General features: G+C 31.3%; 1 protein-coding gene across 1 annotated transcript in view; it reads right to left on the bottom strand.

Annotated features, from left to right (window-relative positions):
• The window catches only part of LOC100916466, a 50901-nt gene that overhangs the window by 9867 nt on the left and 20988 nt on the right, over positions 1–20046 (bottom strand). Inside the window, exons 5-10 of the mRNA XM_031961251.1 lie at positions 17786–17842; positions 17039–17107; positions 16630–16698; positions 12703–12759; positions 11958–12026; positions 11537–11598 (exon numbers count right to left, since the gene is read on the bottom strand). Of these exons, the coding sequence (XP_031817111.1) occupies positions 11537–11598; positions 11958–12026; positions 12703–12759; positions 16630–16698; positions 17039–17107; positions 17786–17842 (383 nt within the window). The remainder of the gene's footprint in view (positions 1–11536; positions 11599–11957; positions 12027–12702; positions 12760–16629; positions 16699–17038; positions 17108–17785; positions 17843–20046) is intronic.

Below are 20046 nucleotides of genomic sequence, written 5' to 3'. Positions count from 1 at the left end.
TTGAATGATTATCAAAAATTGTTGAGGAGGATTACTGGATAAGAGACTGTATTTGTTCTTGAGAACATAAGGAAATGACAAGATTAGTCAAAATTTTAAGAGGAGATTTTTACCCTAGTTCAAAAAGAAGTCTGACTAAGGAAGCTGAGGATCAGCTCCAAGCAAATGGTATAAACAGATACTACTAATAATTAGCCTCTCTCTCTCTCTCTCTCTCTCTCTCTCTCTATATATATATATATATATATATATATATATATATATATATATATTCCACCTACTACTAAAATGTTTTTAATAATTTACTTTTTATATAAACTGCAGAATGAGTCGTATGAAATTATTACTGCACTGTATAATGTTAAGTCCTGGAGGCCTGGAGGCCTCAGGATCAGCCAGAGTCAGGATAAGTGAAAGTCCTTGTATTTAGGGGGAAGAATGAAAAGAGCAGGCAAACTACCAAAGATCTCTTCTCAATTCTGGAGTCCAGAATCTCCATGTTTCTTCTCCTTGTCCTACTGCTAAGTGAAATCTCACTTCTCTCACCCCACCCTCTAATCCTTGCCTACAATTATCTTAACATCAAACATAGAGCCAGCACCAATGGTAAGAAGAGCCTTTTATGCAAAATATATGCCAATAGAGTCATTGTCTCATATCAAATAGGTAATTAGCCTTACATGCTTGGTTATCTGATTCAAGTACACTTTTTTTCATAGTTTCAACCCTTTACAGTATGTTGTTCAAGAAATTCTTCATATTTTTTTTAAGAGAGCAAATATGCTGTTTATGTGGTTAATAATATAGAAACAGCTCCAGCCCTGGATCCCCTTGTTAGTTAAATGAGATTTCTTTAATATAGTAAATATTAATTTAATATTTCTCTTGTTTAAAAGAATAGTGTATATTTATACAATGTTAATAACTGAAGAGTTGTTTCCTTGAACAGTCCCATGTCATTTTTGTGTCTGTTTTATGTTCTGCACAAAAGATTCAGAATGGATCATGGGTGTTCTTCTTTTATATACAGTAAGATGGTCTTTTTCCTGGAGCAGGTATCTTGGGAGGTTTCTGGAGGCAGCCTTAGTTTAAAAAGGAAGAATAATCACTTCAAACGCAGCCAGCTGTTACAAACTTAGCTTTCAGTCTGAGAGCTTCAAGGCCAGCCACCTTCAATCTTGATTCTGCCTGACTGCAGATTAGTTTCTAACTCCAACTCTCACTCTGTCAATCTCTCCCAAGTGACTTCTGGTTCTAGCCTGAACCAACCACAGAGACTAAAATAGACTGCAGTCCAGATGAATCATGGGGGATATGATTTAGTCCTCAAATACAGGTGACTCTCATAGAAAGAATAAAAGGCTCACAAGAGAGCTAGAAGAAAATGGGAAAAGGAATGGAGGCTTGAAGGGAAGAGAGAGTCTGAAAGTCGTGCCACCATTTAAAGATAGAGTGGATAAAGAAATTAAAATGTTGAAAAAAATAGGAAACCAGAAAAGAAAATATTCTGAAAATTAAATTGGCAAAATGGAAAAAAGAACCACAGAACAAAACAACTCACTTAAAAACGAATTGAACAATTAGAAAAGATGAAAAAGTGAGTGAAGAAAATACCCCATTGAAAATCAAACCAGAAATGGAATCGAATGACCCAAGAGAACCCAAGAACTGCAACAAGAAAACAAACAAAAAATGAAATAATTAAAAAGGCAATATCTTCTTGGAAAACAATGAGACCAGGGAAGTGAGGTTCAGAGAGACAATCTGAGAATTATTCAACTCAGAAAAATATGATGAAAAAGAGCCCAGGCACTATTTTCCAAGAAATTATCAACAGAACTACTTAGAAGTCAGTGAGAAACAGGCAAATAGACATTGAAAGAAATACCGCCCACTGAAAGGGATCTGAAAATCCAAACACCAAGAAATATAGTGGCCAAATGCAAGAACTATCAGAAGGAGGAAAACCACAGTGTCACTTCTGGGAAAAATCAATGCAAATATAGAGGAGCCAAGCAATAGGATTAAAGATCAGGATCTACAGCCGTCACATTAAAGGATAGAAGGGCTCAATATGATATATTTGAAAGGCTAAGGAACTTGGTATGCAAACAAAAACAAAACTTACCCAGCCAGAATGAGCATCTTTTTCTATGGAAGAAGGTGGAAATTCAATGATATAAGCAACTTTCACCTAGTTTTGATGAAAAAACCAGAACTTCACAAAAAGTTTGACCCAAGTAAGAGAACTCAGAGAAACCAAAAAAAAAAGAAATCTTGGGAACTCAGAGCCATTATAAATATATATAGAAAGAATATATGTATACCTTTTCTAGAAACTAGAGGTGTGAGGAAATTAAATTGCTGTGTGTGTAAAGGGGATACTACATCTCATGAATATAAAGGAAACCCCTACCTGAGAGAAATATTGGAGGGAGATAAATATAGTATATCTTACTGCCATAAGAATTGGCTTTGAAAGAGAAAAATTTAAACAAACTAATCATGATGAAACTTCATTGAAAGTGAGAAGGAAAAGTGAAAAGGGAAGAAATAAGCTATGGAAGGGAATATGAAACTGTTAAAAGATAGGAAGAGGGACCCCCCATACAGCGGGAGGGATAACAAAAGGGGGCTTTGAGAAGCAAGTGGTGCTCACAAGTTTAATAATTAGGAAAGGATAAAGGAGAAATAGGGGAAAAGAACAGAGGTTAAATAAGAGGCAATTAATGCAAATTGTATTTTAACCATAAATGTGAACGGGGCAACTCCCCACAAAGAGGAAGCGGCTAGCAGAAATTTTGGATTAAAGCCAGAATCCTGCATAATATGTTATTTACAGGAAAACATACCCAAAGCAGTGAGATACACAGAGTAAAGATAAAGGTTGGAGTAGAATCTACTATGTTTACAGAAGTCAAAAGCAGGGGTAGCTATCCTGATCTCAGATAAAGCAAAAGCAAAAATTGATCCAATTAAAAGATATAAGGAAGGGCACTATACTTGCATAAAGGATAGTACAGATAAAGAAGCACATCATTAAAACATATGCACCAAGTGGTTTACATCTAAATTCTTAAAAGAGAAATTCTGGCGAGAGCTGCAAAAAAAGAAAGGACAGCAAAACTATAATAGTGGGAGATCTCTGACATGCACAATCAGAATTAGATAAATCAAACCACAAAATGAATAAGCAAGAAGTCAAAGAGGTAAATAGAATACTAGAAAAGTTAGATATGCTAGATCTCTGTAGAAAAACTGGAGACAGAAAGTAGTACACTTTTCTCCAGCAGTTCATGGAACCTATACAAAATAGACCATATTAAGACATAAAACCCTCAAACTCAAATGCAGTAAGGCAGGAAGAATGCATCCTTTGAGAACATTGTTATATCTATTAAGAAGCCAGGGAAAAGATACCAAAAAATAATTAAAACTGAAATAACTCATACTAAAGAATGATAGAGTGAAACAGCAAACCATAGACATAATTAATAACTACACCCAAGAAAAGGGAAGATTTGCAAAAGGATGTGGATAAGGCTTGTAACTCATTAAAAGATAGAGTAGAAAAAGAAAATAACAACCTAAAAATACAATTAGTGAATTGAGGGGAAAAAATATTTAAAACATAAAATTAGCGAAATGAAAAAACCCATAGAACAAAACAACCTACTTAAAAAAACTCAATTGTAAAAATTGCAGAGAAATAAAAAGGTGCCTTGATAAAAACAATTCATCAAAAATCAGAACTGAACAAATGGAAATGAATGACAAGAGGAGACACCAAAACTCAGTAAAGCAAAACCAAAAAGAATGAAAAAATAGGGGAAAAAACCTGTTAAATACATACTTGGGGAAAAAACAGACCAGAAAAATAGATCTAGGAAAGATAATATAAGGATTATTGAAGTCCCTGAAAAAATCATGACGAATGTGAAATATTTTAGAAACTATTTTCAGGAAACCATCAAAGCAGGTCCGCCCAGATACAGAAATAGAAGGTAGCCATACATTGAAAGAATTCATTGATCACCTGCTGAAAGAGATCCCAAAATTAAAACTCCAAGAAATATTGTGGCTAAATTCCAGAACTATCAGACCAAGATTCAAAATATTACAAGCAGTCAGAAAAAAAAAAAAAAAAAAAAAAAAAAAAAAAAAAAAAAAACAATTCCAATACCAAGAAGCCACAATAAAGATTACTCAGGATCTAGCAGCATTCACCTTAAAGGATCAAAGGGCCTGGAATATGATATTCCAAAAGTCAAGTCAAACAAACTTGGTATGCAGCCAAGAAATAACTCACCCAGCTAAACTGAGCATTTTCTTCCAGGGAAGAAGATGGACATTCAATGAAATCGGTGAATTCCATTTATTTCTGACAAAAAAAAAAAACAGAGCCAAGCAAAACTTTTGACCTTCAAATGTAGGACTCTAGAGAAGCAAAAAAAAGGTAAAAAGAATTCTTGAGAACTGTATTTCTATTATGGATATACATAAAAAGTACATATATAATTTGGTTTTATTGTTATAATATAAAAAAGGATCTAGAGGTGGAAAGGAAATTGTATCACAAAAAGGGGAAATGGAGGTGCTACATGTCATGTGAGAGGCAGATGAAGCCTATTATATCTCAGGGAAAGTAAGGAAGGGACTGAACATGATGTAAATATTACTCTAACTGAAGTGGACCAAAGAGAAAATATCAGACACATTTGATTTAGAAAAGCCTCCCACCCATTGAAACGTGGAGGGAAAAAGCAAAAAAGGGAAAAAGTGGTGACTAACAGAGGGACACGGTAATTGAAAGGAAAGTTTTAAGAAAAGGAGGGACTCTGATGAGGAAAGAAGATCCTAAAAGGAAGGGGCTGTGTGAATAAAGTGGTGCTCATAAATTTAATACTGGGTAGGGGAGTAAAGGGAAAGAAAAGGAGAAAAGCATAAGCAGGGGTTAACAAAAGGGCAGTCATGAAATTAGTCATTTTAACCATAAATATAATTTAATTTTAACCATAAATATGAATAAAAATGAATGGATAAACTCCCCATAAAAGGGAAGCGTGAGCAGGTGTATTAAAAGGGAATACTAAGATGCTGTTTAAAAACTAATTGGCAAAAAGATACATATAAGTAAAAGGTAAAGTTTGGGCAAACACATGCTTAAAGATACTTCTAAGGATCCTAAATTTTCTGTTCTTCCCAAAGGTATGTATATGGGAAAATGTTTTCCCTTTTCTCTGTGTATTACCTGGAATTCTTTTCAGGGCGAACTTTAGATAATATTCCCTTCCCTGTGGTCACAAGATCGTATACTAGTACCTCCTTGCCCAAGACTGCCAACAAACTTGACCCAGAATCCAAGTAGGGGGCCAAAAATAGTGGGTATATTGATTTTTATTATGATATAAAAAAAAACTAGAAAAAGGGAAAAAAAGGAAAAAAGAAAATAAAGGAAATTATCTCCAGGAAAGAAAGAAAAACCTATTAAATTAAAAAGGAGGGAGGAGGTGGGTTTGGGTGACTTTTAATTTCAAAATTTGCTCAAAAGAAATATCACTTTATTTGAGTTCCGAAAACCAAAGAAAAAGTGGAGGAAAAGGGAAAAAAAGGGAAAACTAAAAAGGGAAAAACAGTGTAGAAGGAAAATTAAAGGGAAGAAAACACCTAAAAATTGGGCTTTTGAAATTTTAAATCAAACCAAAAATTTGGAAGGGAAAAGAAAAAATCAATAAAAAATGTAGAAAAAAAATTGATTTTAACTAGAATAAGAATGAGAAACTACCAAAAAAGTAGACATTAAACTGATTAAAAAACAAAAATCCACAAAATTTTTGAAAAAATTTAAAACAAACATACAAGTAAATAAAAAGTATGGAGCAGAAATTTATTTTACTTCAAGTAATTAAAAAAAAAAAAAAAGAGGGTAGAATCCAATCAATCAAAAAAAAAAAATCTAATTAAAAAATTAAAAACTATATTTCTTGTTAAAATACTATAATAAATAAAAATACAGTACTAAACTATATACCAAATGGTTACATCCAAATACTTAAAAGTTGAGAAAAAAAAAAAATTACATCAAATATAATATTGGGTTAACTTTATCTCAAAATAGTAGATGTAAAAGAATTTAGAAAATTAGGTTAAAAACTTTGAGAAAAAATTGAATGAACAGAAAAAGGGATTACTATTTTTCTCTATGGTTCATAAGCTTATAAAAACTGAGTACATATTAGCACATAAAAACCTCAAAATCAAATGCAGAAAGATAGAAATAGTAAATAACGTTTTTACAGATCATGATGCAATAAAAATTACATGCAAGAAAAGGCCAGGGGAAAATAGACCAAAAATTAATTGGAAACTAATCCAATCCTAAAGAATGAATGGGTAAAATAACAAATCAAAAACACAATAACTTCATCTAAAGAAATCCAATGGCAACATACCAAAATTTGTGGATGGCAATTTTGGGGAAAATTTATTTTCTAATTTCTTCATGAAATTAAAAAGAAATCAATAATTAATTTCAAAAAAAAACCCGAAAATTCTAAATTAAAAACCACAAATACAAATTTGAAATTTAAAAAAAAAATTAAATTAATAAAATTGCAAACAAAAACCTTTAATTAATAAAAAAAACAAGTTTTTTTATGAGGAAAAAAACCAAATTTATTTTAGTTAATTTGATTTTAAAAAAAATCAAATTTTTTAATCTCACCAAATGAAAAAGGGAACTAACATTCTCACCTTTTTGGTGGTTTTCACTTGCATTTTGTTTTTCTTACTCATTTCTTTCTTTTTTTGATTACTTTTCCATAACAGCAAGAGAATTGTATAAATATCTTCACACATATTGGATTTAACATATACTTTAAACATGTATAACATATATTAGATTGCTTGCCTTCTAGGAGAAGGGTGAGGTGAAGGAGAGGAAAATTCGCAACACAAGGCTACACAAGGGTCATTGTTGAAACACTATCTGTCCTATATTTTTTTTTAAATAAAAAGCTTAAGAAATTGAATTAAACTAAAACAAAAAAGAAAATAAAATTGGAATATAGACAAAAAGAATAAACAAACAAATAAAAAAGTAATCATTATATAAAATTATAATCTTCAAGGTCCTGGGGTTGGCATAACTGGGCCGGAAATCCTAAAAATTATAAAAAGAAAGAAAACAAAGTTAATCCCGAAATTTACTATTTTGACTTTTACTTTCATTTAGTATTTTCTACTCAGGTACCTGAGGTTTGAAGGGAGAGGGATGGCAAAAAAAAAAAAAAAAAAAAAAAAAGCCATTTTCTGAGGTATTTCTACCAATACAAAACAGAAGTTTCAACTCAGTTGGGGGTGGGGATGGGATGGGGAAGCCTGCTCTCTATGTCTGGTGGTAAATTTGGTCTGGATTTTATGACAGCTTCAGAAAATATGTAACAAACTGAAATTTTATTGCAAGAATCTCTTACATCTTAAAAGTTAGACTAAGCAAGTAAAATAACCCATCTTCTCTTAAACAACAGTAATACTGTAAGATGGTCTGTCTTTATTTAAGATTACTAACATAACATTACAATTGACCATTTTCAATAAATTCACAAAGTAGATATAAGCAATACACACAGAGAAATACACATGCACAAGTATGTTATGCAAAAGGCATAACACTACCAGAGAATTTCAATTCCATTTCAGAAAAGAAGAACCCACATGCTTTATTTTGTTACTTCATAAAAATTCTTAGATTTTTCATAAAAAACTCCTTCATTTCAAACCAAATGAACCTACTTCTACAAATTGATTCTATTCCCACAAAAATAGAATATTAAAAATGATATCAAATAAAACTTATTTATCCAAAAAATCCTTGTTCTAGAATAGTTACAATAATAAAGACATCAAATGTCACCATTAGTTTGATTAACTTTTAAAAGTACTCCTTTTATTGGCATTTTGAATCTAAGGAATAATCAGTTTTTAATTAGTAACAAAATTTTCATATATAATTTAATTAATGTATAAATAAATACAACAATTTTATGTACAATTATGAATCTGAAGACAAATTACAACCTTAATATTTATAAATTTTCCGATACAAATAAATTTTTTTTTCAAAATTCAAGTTTAATAATAGCCTCCAAGAAATGAAAAATTTTCCACCAGGGGTCTTAAAATTTAGCTATAAGACTATTTTTCTTCCAATTTGCCTTCTTCAAATAATAAAATACTTGAGGAAGAATTTTTATTTCAGAATGTGATTATTAATGAAATTTATCTTTTGGTAATTTCAAATGAAAATATTAATTCTTTTATTTCAGTTCCAATATATTTAGAACCATATACTCTAACTCCAACTCCACATTTACTTCCACATGAATTTTTTAAACTTAAATATTGAAGTCCATTCAAATTGTAATTTTAAAAGTGAAAAAAATTAAAAATATTCAAAGGTGAAAAGGAACATCTAAAAAAAACATTTCTCTAATTCTTTAATTTTCCCTTTTAAAAAAAAAAACTTAAAAAGAAAAATTAAATTTTAAGGAATGGCTGGAATGACAAAAAAATTTCCTATTTTTTATATATTTTATACATTTCAAATTTGCCTAGTATAAGTAATTTAACATCTTTTTTTCTAAAAAATATGTCTATACATATAACTATAAATTTTTACAGAAACCAGAAAAAAGGAAGTTAGATTCTTTGGCAGATTTTTTTATTCCAATTGGCCAAATTTCCAATTAAATACAATGACCCAATGTTTCACCTAGTTTAAAAACTACCCTAAATTTTCCCTAACAGATTATTAAGTATCTTCCAACAAACACATCCCTCCCATATATATATTTTTAAGAATGCATTTCCAAAATTAATACCAAAGTGAAAAAAAAACAACCCTCCCCTCAGAAAGACTATAAAACAAAAAAAAACAAAAAGCTTGGGAAATTCTATTGTCTCAGAAAAATATACTTCCAGAGTAATTCCTATCACTTTTGGAATCCAAAATATTTCACTAGAAGTCCTTATCAAAAAAGCAAATTTGCCACTAATATAAATACCTCATCAACAAAAAAACAAAAAAAAAAGGGTTTCAAAATTAGGCCAATTTTAAACACCAAAATTGAAACCCCTCAATGAAATTAATCCCCATTTAAGAAATATGAAAAAAACCACCCAACAAAATTTTTAACAAAAAAAAACTGAAAAACAAAAAAGAAAAGTGGTAAACACAATAACATTTCTTGGGCAAAAAATTAAAAACATAATTTTTTTTTTATAACTCAGTAAATTACAACTCATCAAACATTTTGGCCATATACCTGCCTTTTTTAAATAAGTTCAATTTATTCGAAAATATATTTTAAGAAAAAAAACTTAAAATTTACAAAAATTTAGTAAATCCTCAAAACTTATTAACATCCAATTAACACAAAACAGCAAAAAAATCTTTATAAAATTTTTTAAATTTAAAATATAATTTTGGAACACAAAAAATTTCCATACTTTTAAATCGAACACTTAAAAAGAAAATTAAAAATTTGTTATTACACAAAAATTATCCACACAAATATAAAACCCCTTTAAAACATAAAAGCCAAAATTAGTTTGTAAATAATTTTGAAATTAAATAATTAATTCCTAAAAACAAAAACTACCACAAAGCCCAAGGAAAAAAAATTAAAAAATCCCAATACCGTAACCCAAAACCAAAAAGGCAAAATATCTAAAAAAAATCTCATTTCCCTAAAAAAACCCATGAAAAAATTTAAAAAGTAAGAAAAAACACCACCTAACACCCAAGAAATGCCAATTGGAATAATTATAAAATTTAATATTTTAAACCATCCCCTAACACAAAAACAAAACAAAAACAAAATACCTAAAGAAAATTCTCCAATTTCCCTTAACACCCTGCAAAATATAAAAAAAATTATTTGAAACACCACAAAACACTCCAAAATGGGCAAACAATAATAAAACCAAATTTTTAATTAAACAAAACACAGAATTTCTAAATATATCAAGTATTTTCTGTTTTCAAAATCTCCTCTAAATTCTTCTTCACAACTCCCGAAAACCCCTGCTCCAAAAATCCTCCAGGTTTCTTACAATTTCTAATATAAAACAAACCTTTTAATATAAACCATTTTGGCATCTAATTCCCAACATTCCAGAAATTAAACACTTCCCTTCAACATTGCCGGTCCTCATTCCATTTCCAACTTATACCTCCTGCTTCTGTGTCTTTGTAAGGCTCTTCTGAATACTTTGAACAGATGCTTTCTCCTCCTGACTCCCCTGTAAAAATCTTTTAAAGCTTCCTTTTTAAGCTCCGTAAAAGGATCCCTCTTGTCAAAATCTCCCAAATTAGAGTGCTTTTTACCCTTGTCAAATTGTCTTGTAATTTCTTGTATATAATATGTGAGTTCTTTAAAAGGCATGAATTGTTTTTTCATTTTATTTTTGTAATAAGGCCTCTCAAAGTACATTATAAACAAAAATATTTTTTAATTAATTTTAAATACAAAACATTTTATAAGTCTTTTTATTATTACAGGATGATTTCTATGCAAAAAACTTTTATAATAATATCCCAATGTATGATTAGAAAACCACAATAGTCAATCATATAGGAGAACAAAGAATTTCATAAATCCTGTATTAGTGCCCCAAATTTAAAAGATCCCAAAGAAAAAAAACTTGAAGCAGACCCTTTTTTAAATTTTGGAAACAATAAAAATAATCTTACAAGAATAAAGAAAAGTACAAAGCTTGAAAGGCATAATTCATTAGATTACCAAAAGTCATTTTGACTAAGGCAGCAACACTACAGATGGGTAAAAAAATAATTTTTAACCAAGTGGTGCTTTCAGAAATTATTTTCCTTTTCAAATTCACAAGATACAAAGGTTTAAAAATAATTGGCCCTAATTATCAGTCAAGGAAACCTTCAGATTCATGAAAAATTTCAAAAAATATCTTAATTTATGCCCGTATCGATACATTTCAAAGATTTTTATCTGCAAAGTTTCAACATCAGCAAAGTTAAAAATTTCATAGTTTTCCTCCCTCTTCCCTAAATTTGTGGGAGGTCATTTTTTTTTATAAAATGATTTATTTGGCCACCAAACTTCACACTGAATTCCTCACCTTCTTTTTTGAATAGAACTGTAACCTAAACATTTTAAATTTGAGATCCATATTTACGGAGAGAAGATTCATTTGGCACTATTATTTAATGTACAAAGTAATTTCCTTCATATTACCATTAAATGCAATCTTTTTAATTTGTTTTTAATTTGACTTAAATCATTTCTTTTCCCAACTTAATTGGAAGAATTTTGGTGTTAAGTATTAATGGATAATTTTGATAAAATACACTTTAAGAATAGGAAATTTAAAAAATCAACGTACTTAATAGAAAAATATTTTTAAGTAAGAGAAAAAGAATTAAAAGAAAATATTTATGCGTGAAAATGCATGGAAGGAATACAGAGGAGATATGAAATAACAATCTTGTTTGTATTACCATAGGTAATTTTTTCACCTGTGGGGCCACTTTTCGTCTCGTCCAAAACGACTGCCAGGCAACTAAAGGAAAACACCAACATTCAAAATTATTTCATTTTTTTCTAGTGGCAGGTTTTCTGAAATATCTTTGCTTCATCTGGAATTTTGAATAAAATACACAATGTTGATTAACAATTCTAAATAGCTTTATATCAGTTTTAAATGTTTTGCAAGTTCCATTTTTAATCAAAGGAAGTTAGGGGAGAATCATTGATAACACCAATGTACTTGATAGAAGAAAAATAAAATACTTTTTTTTTAAATCACAGGAAAAGATTCAAAAGAGATTTTAGAAATTAAGTATTTCATTGTTGAAGAGTTATTTGTGAAAACACATAGAGGGAAGACAGGGGAGACATCAAATAATTTTGTGGCATTACCATTTCTATCATTTTCCCCCTGTGGGACCACTTTTGGATTCCTTTGGAAGCTTGGGATTCCCCCGGCCACTAAAAGAAAACAAAAACATTAAAAAATATTACAATGCAGTCTCCCCAAGAGGATCATTATTTCATTGAGAATTATGAATCAAACAAAGTCCAAATTCAAAATGATGAATAACAATTAGTTTTATATGCTTTCTAAGATCAATTTTAACGAAAGGCCATTAAGTTCATCATTTATATGTAAAATTTCATTGACATATAATGGAGATAACATTCAACACAGCATTAATAATAGGCTTCAAATTGATGAGAGATTTCTAAGAAACATATCAACAGAAATGTACACAGTAAATTGAATTATTTTGGAGTCAAAGTAATGCTATAAATTAAGCATCAGACACTTTAATACTTGCTTAAAATGTGCAATGTGTCCAAAGTATACAGGCCAATCTACATACTGCAGTGTAATGTATGGAAAAACTGCAGTGGGAAAAATATTCTGAGGGATCTCAATTCAAGAATTCATTGTTTTATATAGTCTGGTCACACTGATCAAGAGAACTTGAGGGATCAATCTATAAAGCTATTCTCCTCTTTTTTTTTTACCACGGGGACAAAGATTGTTATGATAGGGGTGATTCATGAGAGATGTCTTTTGGAAGAAAGTCAAGACAATTTAATAATTAGACACTTTTAAAATTTTTGGAAAAAATATCTTTTTCTACCCCCAAAGATTTACCAGGTGCTGGATAGGATGGTCTGGGTGACTCCTGTTTCTCAGGATCAGGGTCGCTATCTACAAGCAATATAAATATGTCCAGAATATATTAATTGACTCATTAAGAGAAATGCTGTAATATTATAAGAAGAAGAATACCCGTTTTGTTTAACACTTTGCTATAGATAATTATCCTGTTCTTTTATTTCATTAGCAAGTAGAAGTGGCTTCCTATCTATGGAAACCCAAGTCAAGCTATATGTGGAGTTACACAAGCCAGGAAAGTTTTCAGGACAGACTGGCTGCTAATTTTCTATCTTTGAAATTTACATTAGCAAGTCTGGAGAGAGCTTCATCACCAAAGAGTTGGGTACTTTAAGATTAAGCATCAAATCTATGTCTTTAATCATTGGAAGATAAATTGACAAGGGCAATCAGGTTCAATTCTCTCTCTTTCTGAAATGTTCCAAGAGACAGTGAACATAGCTTTGCTAAATAAGTTTATGGAAGCTCCTAAAAGACCAATCTAGTAACTGCTGAAAGGTGAAATGAAGTTAATCACAATGATTGGTTCTTCTTGGATTTACACTGGCTCCAAGTGTCATTATCTCCTTTTGTCATGGACACAATCCACTACTCTGATAATTTATTCTGAGGCAGCTTATTTTTCTTCTAGGTAAAGTTTCTGGTTACAGTCATAGAATTGACATCTTATTTCTTTGCAGAAGATCAGGAACATGCTTGCCTAGAGATTGAAATTCTGTTCAGCTCAGGGAACAAATTCCATTTCCAAAGGTCTAAAGATGGATGACTTGATTCTACATTCATATCAGAATCTGGAGATTTAGGAATTCAGTGAAAATAACCTTTCGATTACTTTAGAGTGTAACTACCATTTTTAACTTGGCAGATAATCTTCGAGGAGTTGCAGTAAATTATAATCATCCAAATACTAGGATCTCTAAGTGGCCTTTCCTGATGCTAAGAAGGATTAACAAATCATTAAGACATCATTAAGAAATGATTTGCACCTTCCCTGTGACAACTGTTTCCAATTAGTCCTGAATGTCCATCGTTATTTACATGTTGCCCAGCTCATTAAACCAGAGAGAAAATGGACTGTATTTTGCCTTCTTTGTATCTTTGGCACTGAGCATAATATCTGGCACTTACTAGGTGGTTAACTTAATAAATGTTTAGTGGTTGGCTCACTGTAGGAAAATTTTCAGTGAGTATTGCTTTTTTTTTTTAAAGGAGTAAAATACCCTGAACAAATATCTTCAGTGCAAGTGACTGAATATTCTGCCTCCTTCTGATAGAGGCTTTACCAAATATGTAATTTATTTCACATTAATAAGGATAGATTTTTAAAAATACATAATTACTTCTGGGAAGGATTAAAATGCTTCGTTGGGTTAAGTTTGTATATTGCTTTAAAGTTTACAAAGTATTTTCCTTACAACAAACATTTTGCAGATGAGAAAACTGGCTGAGAGGTAAAGTAAAATAAACTTTTCACCTAAGTAACCATTAAACATAGATTTAAATCAGGTTGCTAAATACAATACTGCTTTGCTACAAAATTCTTACCTCATTATTACAAACAAATTCTTTTTTTTAAAATTTAATAGCCTTTTATTTACAGGTTATATTGCATGGGTAACTTTACATCATTAACAGTTGCCAAACCTCTTGTTCCAATTTTCACCTCTTACCCCCCCACGCCCTCCCCCAGATGGCAGCATGACCAGTAGATGTTAAATATATTAAAATATAAATTAGATACACAATAAGTATACATGAGCAAACCGTTATTTTGCTGTATAAAAAGAATCAGACTCTGAAATATTGTCCAATTAGCTTGTGAAGGAAATAAAAAATGCAGGTGGGCATAAATATAGGGATTGGGAGTTCAATGTAATGGTTTTAGTCATCACCCAGAGTTCTTTCTCTGGGCGTAGCTGGTTCAGTTCATTACTGCTCCATTGGAAATGATTTGGTTGATCTCCTTGCTGAGGATGGCCAGGTCCATCAGAACTGGTCATCACATAGTATTATTGTTGAAGTATATAATGATCTTCTGGTTCTGCTCATTTCACTCAGCATCAGTTCGTGTAAATCTCTCCAGGCCTTTTCTGAAATCATCCTGTTGGTCATTTCTTACAGAACAAGAATATTCCATAATATTCATATACCACAATTTATTCAGCCATTCTCCAACTGATGGGCATCCACTCAGTCTCCAGTTTCTAGCCACTACAAAAAGGCTGCCACAAACATTTGTGCACATATCGGTCCCTTTCCCTTCTTTCTAATCTCTTTGGGGTATAAGCCGAGTAGTAACACTGCTGGATCAAAGGATATGCACAGTTTGATAACTTTTTGAGCATAGTTCCAAACTACTCTCCAGAATGGTTGGATTCGTTCACAGCTCCACCAACAATGCATCAATGTCCCAGTTTTCCCGCATCCCTCCAACAATCATCATTATTTTTTCCTGTCATCTTAGCCAATCTGACAGGTGTGTAGTGGTATCCTAGAGTTGTCTTAATTGGCATTTCTCTGATTAATAATGACTTGGAACATCTTTTCATATGACTAGAAATAGTTTCAATTTCTTCATCTGAGAATTGTCACTTCATATCCTTTGACCATTTTTCAATTGGAGAATGGCTTGATTTTTTATAGAGTTAATTCTCTATATATTTTGGAAATGAGGCCTTTATCAGAACCTTTGACTGTAAAATTATTTTCCCAGTTTATTGCTTCCCTTCTACTCTTGTCTGCATAAGTTTTGTTTCTACAAAAACTTTTCAGTTTGGTATGATCGAAATTTTCTATTTTGTGATCAGTAATGTTCTCTAGTCCTTCTTTGGTCATAAATTCCTTCCCCTTCCACAGGTCTGAGAGGTAAACTATCCTGTGTTCCTCTAATTTATTAATAATTTCATTCTGTATGCCTAGGTCATGAACCCATTTTTCCTTATCTTGGTGTACGGTGTTAAGTGTGGATCAATGCATAGTTTCTGCCGTATTAGTTTCCAATTTTCCCAGCAATTTTTATCAAACAGTAAGTTCTTATTACAAAAGCTTGGATCTTTGGGTTTGTCAAAGACTAGGTTTGTTGATATTTATTAATTGTTTTATCCCTTGAACCTACACTAATCAACTAATCTGTTCAAGGAGTGATTTTGACTGAAGCAGCAGCACTAGGAGATGGGTAAAAATATATTTTTTTAACTAAGTGGTGCTGCAGAAATACATTTTCTTTTCTATATTTCACAAGATACTAAATTTTAAGCACTATGGTCCCTAATTGTCAGTTAGGAAGCCTTCAGATTCATGAAAATTTCACAAAAAGTATCTTAATTTATGCCCGAATCTGATGCACATTTCAAAAATTTTATCTGCAAAGTTCAACATGCAGCAAAGTTAAGGAATTTCATAGTTTCATCTCCACTCTTCCCTAAATTTGTGAGGACTTCATTTACTTTTGTAAAATGATTGTATTTAGGCCACCTGAACTTCACACTGAATTCCTCACCTTTTTTGACTAGAACTGTAACCTAAACATTTTGAATTTGAGATCCATATTTACATGAGAGAAGATTCACTTGTCACAGTTATTTAATGTACAAAGAAGTAATTTCTTCATATTACCATTAAATGCAATCTTTTCATTTGTTTTTAAACTTTGACTTTAATCATTTCTTTTCCCAACATAATTGGAAGACTTCTGGTGCTCAAGTGATAGCTGGAAAATTTTGATAAACTACACTTTAAGAATAGGAAATAAAAAAATCAACGTACTTAATAGAAAAATATTTTTAAGAGAAAAAGAACTAAAAGAGATTTTCAAAATCAAGTATTTGCTTCTTCAATATTTATGTGTGAAAATGATTGGAAGGAATACAGAGGAGATATCAAATAACAATCTTGTTGTATTACCATCAGTGTGGTTTTCTCCCTGTGGGGCCAATTTTGGATTCTTCCAAAATTTAGGGGACTGCCAGGCAACTAAAGGAAAACAAAAATATTCAAAATTATTTCATTTTATTTTCAAGTGGTAGGTTTTCTGAAATATCTTTGCTTCATCTGGAATTGGTGATTAACAATTCTAAATAGCTTTACATCAGTTTTAAATGTTTTGCAAGTTCCATTTTTAATCAAAGGAAGTTAGGGGAATCATTGATAACACCAATGTACTTTATAGAAGAAAAATAAAATACTTTTTTTTAAATCACAGGAAAAGATTCAAAAGAGATTTTAGAAATTAAGTATTTCTTTGTTGAAGAGTTATTTGTGAAAACACATAGAGGGAAGACAGGGGAGACATCAAATAATTTTGTGGCATTACCATTTCTATCATTTTCCCCCTGTGGGACCACTTTTGGATTCCTTTGGAAACTTGGGATTCCCCAGGCCACTAAAAGAAAACAAAAACATTAAAAAATATTACAATGCAGTCTCCCCAAGAGGATCATTATTTCATTGAGAATTATGAATCAAACAAAGTCCAAATTCAAAATGATGAATAACAATTAGTTTTATATGCTTTCTAAGATCAATTTTAACGAAAGGCCATTAAGTTCATCATTTATATGTAAAATTTCATTGACATATAATGGAGATAACATTCAACACAGCATTAATAATAGGCTTCAAATTGATGAGAGATTTCTAAGAAACATATCAACAGAAATGTACACAGTAAATTGAATTATTTTGGAGTCAAAGTAATGCTATAAATTAAGCATCAGACACTTTAATACTTGCTTAAAATGTGCAATGTGTCCAAAGTATACAGGCCAATCTACATACTGCAGTGTAATGTATGGAAAAACTGCAGTGGGAAAAATATTCTGAGGGATCTCAATTCAAGAATTCATTGTTTTATATAGTCTGGTCACACTGATCAAGAGAACTTGAGGGATCAATCTATAAAGCTATTCTTCTCTTTTTTTTTTTTTACCACGGGGACAAAGATTGTTAGATAGGGGTGATTCATGAGAGATGTCTTTTGGAAGAAAGTCAAGACAATTTAATAATTAGACACTTTTAAAATTTTTGGAAAAAATATCTTTTTCTACCCCCAAAGATTTACCAGGTGCTGGATAGGATGGTCTGGGTGACTCCTGTTTCTCAGGATCAGGGTCGCTATCTACAAGCAATATAAATATGTCCAGAATATATTAATTGACTCATTAAGAGAAATGCTGTAATATTATAAGAAGAAGAATACCCGTTTTGTTTAACACTTTGCTATAGATAATTATCCTGTTCTTTTATTTCATTAGCACGTAGAAGTGGCTTCCTATCTATGGAAACCCAAGTCAAGCTATTTGTGGAGTTACACAAGCCAGGAAAGTTTTCAGGACAGACTGGCTGCTAATTTTCTATCTTTGAAATTTACATTAGCAAGTCTGGAGAGAGCTTCATCACCAAAGAGTTGGGTACTTTAAGATTAAGCATCAAATCTATGTCTTTAATCATTGGAAGATAAATTGACAAGGGCAATCAGGTTCAATTCTCTCTCTTTCTGAAATGTTCCAAGAGACAGTGAACATAGCTTTGCTAAATAAGTTTATGGAAGCTCCTAAAAGACCAATCTAGTAACTGCTGAAAGGTGAAATGAAGTTAATCACAATGATTGGTTCTTCTTGGATTTACACTGGCTCCAAGTGTCATTATCTCCTTTTGTCATGGACACAATCCACTACTCTGATAATTTATTCTGAGGCAGCTTATTTTTCTTCTAGGTAAAGTTTCTGGTTACAGTCATAGAATTGACTTCTTATTTCTTTGCAGAAGATCAGGAACATGCTTGCCTAGAGATTGAAATTCTGTTCAGCTCAGGGAACAAATTCCATTTCCAAAGGTCTAAAGATGGATGACTTGATTCTAAATTCATATCAGAATCTGAAGATTTAGGAATTCAGTGAAAATAACCTTTCAATTACTTTAGAGTGTAACTACCATTTTTAACTTGGCAGATAATCTTCGAGGAGTTGCAGTAAATTATAATCATCCAAATACTAGGATCTCTAAGTGGCCTTTCCTGATGCTAAGAAGGATTAACAAATCATTAAGACATCATTAAGAAATGATTTGCACCTTCCCTGTGACAACTGTTTCCAATTAGTCCTGAATGTACATCGTTATTTACATGTTGCCCAGCTCATTAAACCAGAGAGAAAATGGACTGTATTTTGCCTTCTTTGTATCTTTGGCACTGAGCATAATATCTGGCACTTACTAGGTGGTTAACTTAATAAATGTTTAGTGGTTGGCTCACTGTAGGAAAATTTTCAGTGAGTATTGCTTTTTTTAAAGGAGTAAAATACCCTGAACAAATATCTTCAGTGCAAGTGACTGAATATTCTGCCTCCTTCTGATAGAGGCTTTACCAAATATGTAATTTATTTCACATTAATAAGGATAGATTTTTAAAAATACATAATTACTTCTGGGAAGGATTAAAATGCTTCGTTGGGTTAAGTTTGTATATTGCTTTAAAGTTTACAAAGGATTTTCCTTACAACAAACATTTTGCAGATGAGAAAACTGGCTGAGAGGTAAAGTAAAATAAACTTTTCACCTCAGTAACCATTAAACCTAGATTTAAACCAGCTTGCTAAATACTATATTGCTTTGCTACAAAATTCTTACCTCATCATTACAAACAAATTCAATCTGATTGCATACTTTCCCATTCTAAAGTATGTAAAGCCATGGCAAGTGTGATTAGCAGAGTCAGTGACCTAGATTCCCCTCAATCTATTCTTGGACTTCATGGCCCTTAACTTCTGATAATAAAAGATGCAGCTCTGAGTATTCATACTCTCATTCAGCCACATTATACTTAAATAGGCTCTCTGTTTTACCCTGTTAATCTAACCACCATTGGACAACTTGTCTCTATTACAACAAAAGTGTTGCAAGTTCAAGACAACTAATTTTTAAAACACAATGATTCTAAAAAAGTCACCTCAACAGGGATATATAATTATGGTTATATAACTTGTGCAATTAAATATTCTGGGGGTGAAGAAAGCTAAACTAAAAAATGGCACCTTTCCTAAATGAACTTACAAATCTAATCACAGGATAAGACATACATATATAATCATAATCTAAGATATATAGTGATCAGGAAGGTTAAATAGGAATGAATTTAGACATGGGGCAGTGACTGAGATCAGGAAAATATTGGAAGAGAGAATTTGCTGAAGTGTAGGGGAAGTGGAATATCTGTTAATATTCAGACAGGTTAAAAAAGGATAAAGCAAAATGAGATATTCACTATTTGGTGATCTAAAGTATATATAAAAAAGCTTTGTGAGAAAGAGCTAACTAGAAGTAAGA

This window comes from Sarcophilus harrisii, chromosome 3, assembly GCF_902635505.1.
Source record: "Sarcophilus harrisii chromosome 3, mSarHar1.11, whole genome shotgun sequence".
Classification (NCBI taxonomy): Eukaryota; Metazoa; Chordata; class Mammalia; order Dasyuromorphia; family Dasyuridae; genus Sarcophilus; species Sarcophilus harrisii.
This window is presented reverse-complemented; position numbering and strand designations above follow the sequence as displayed.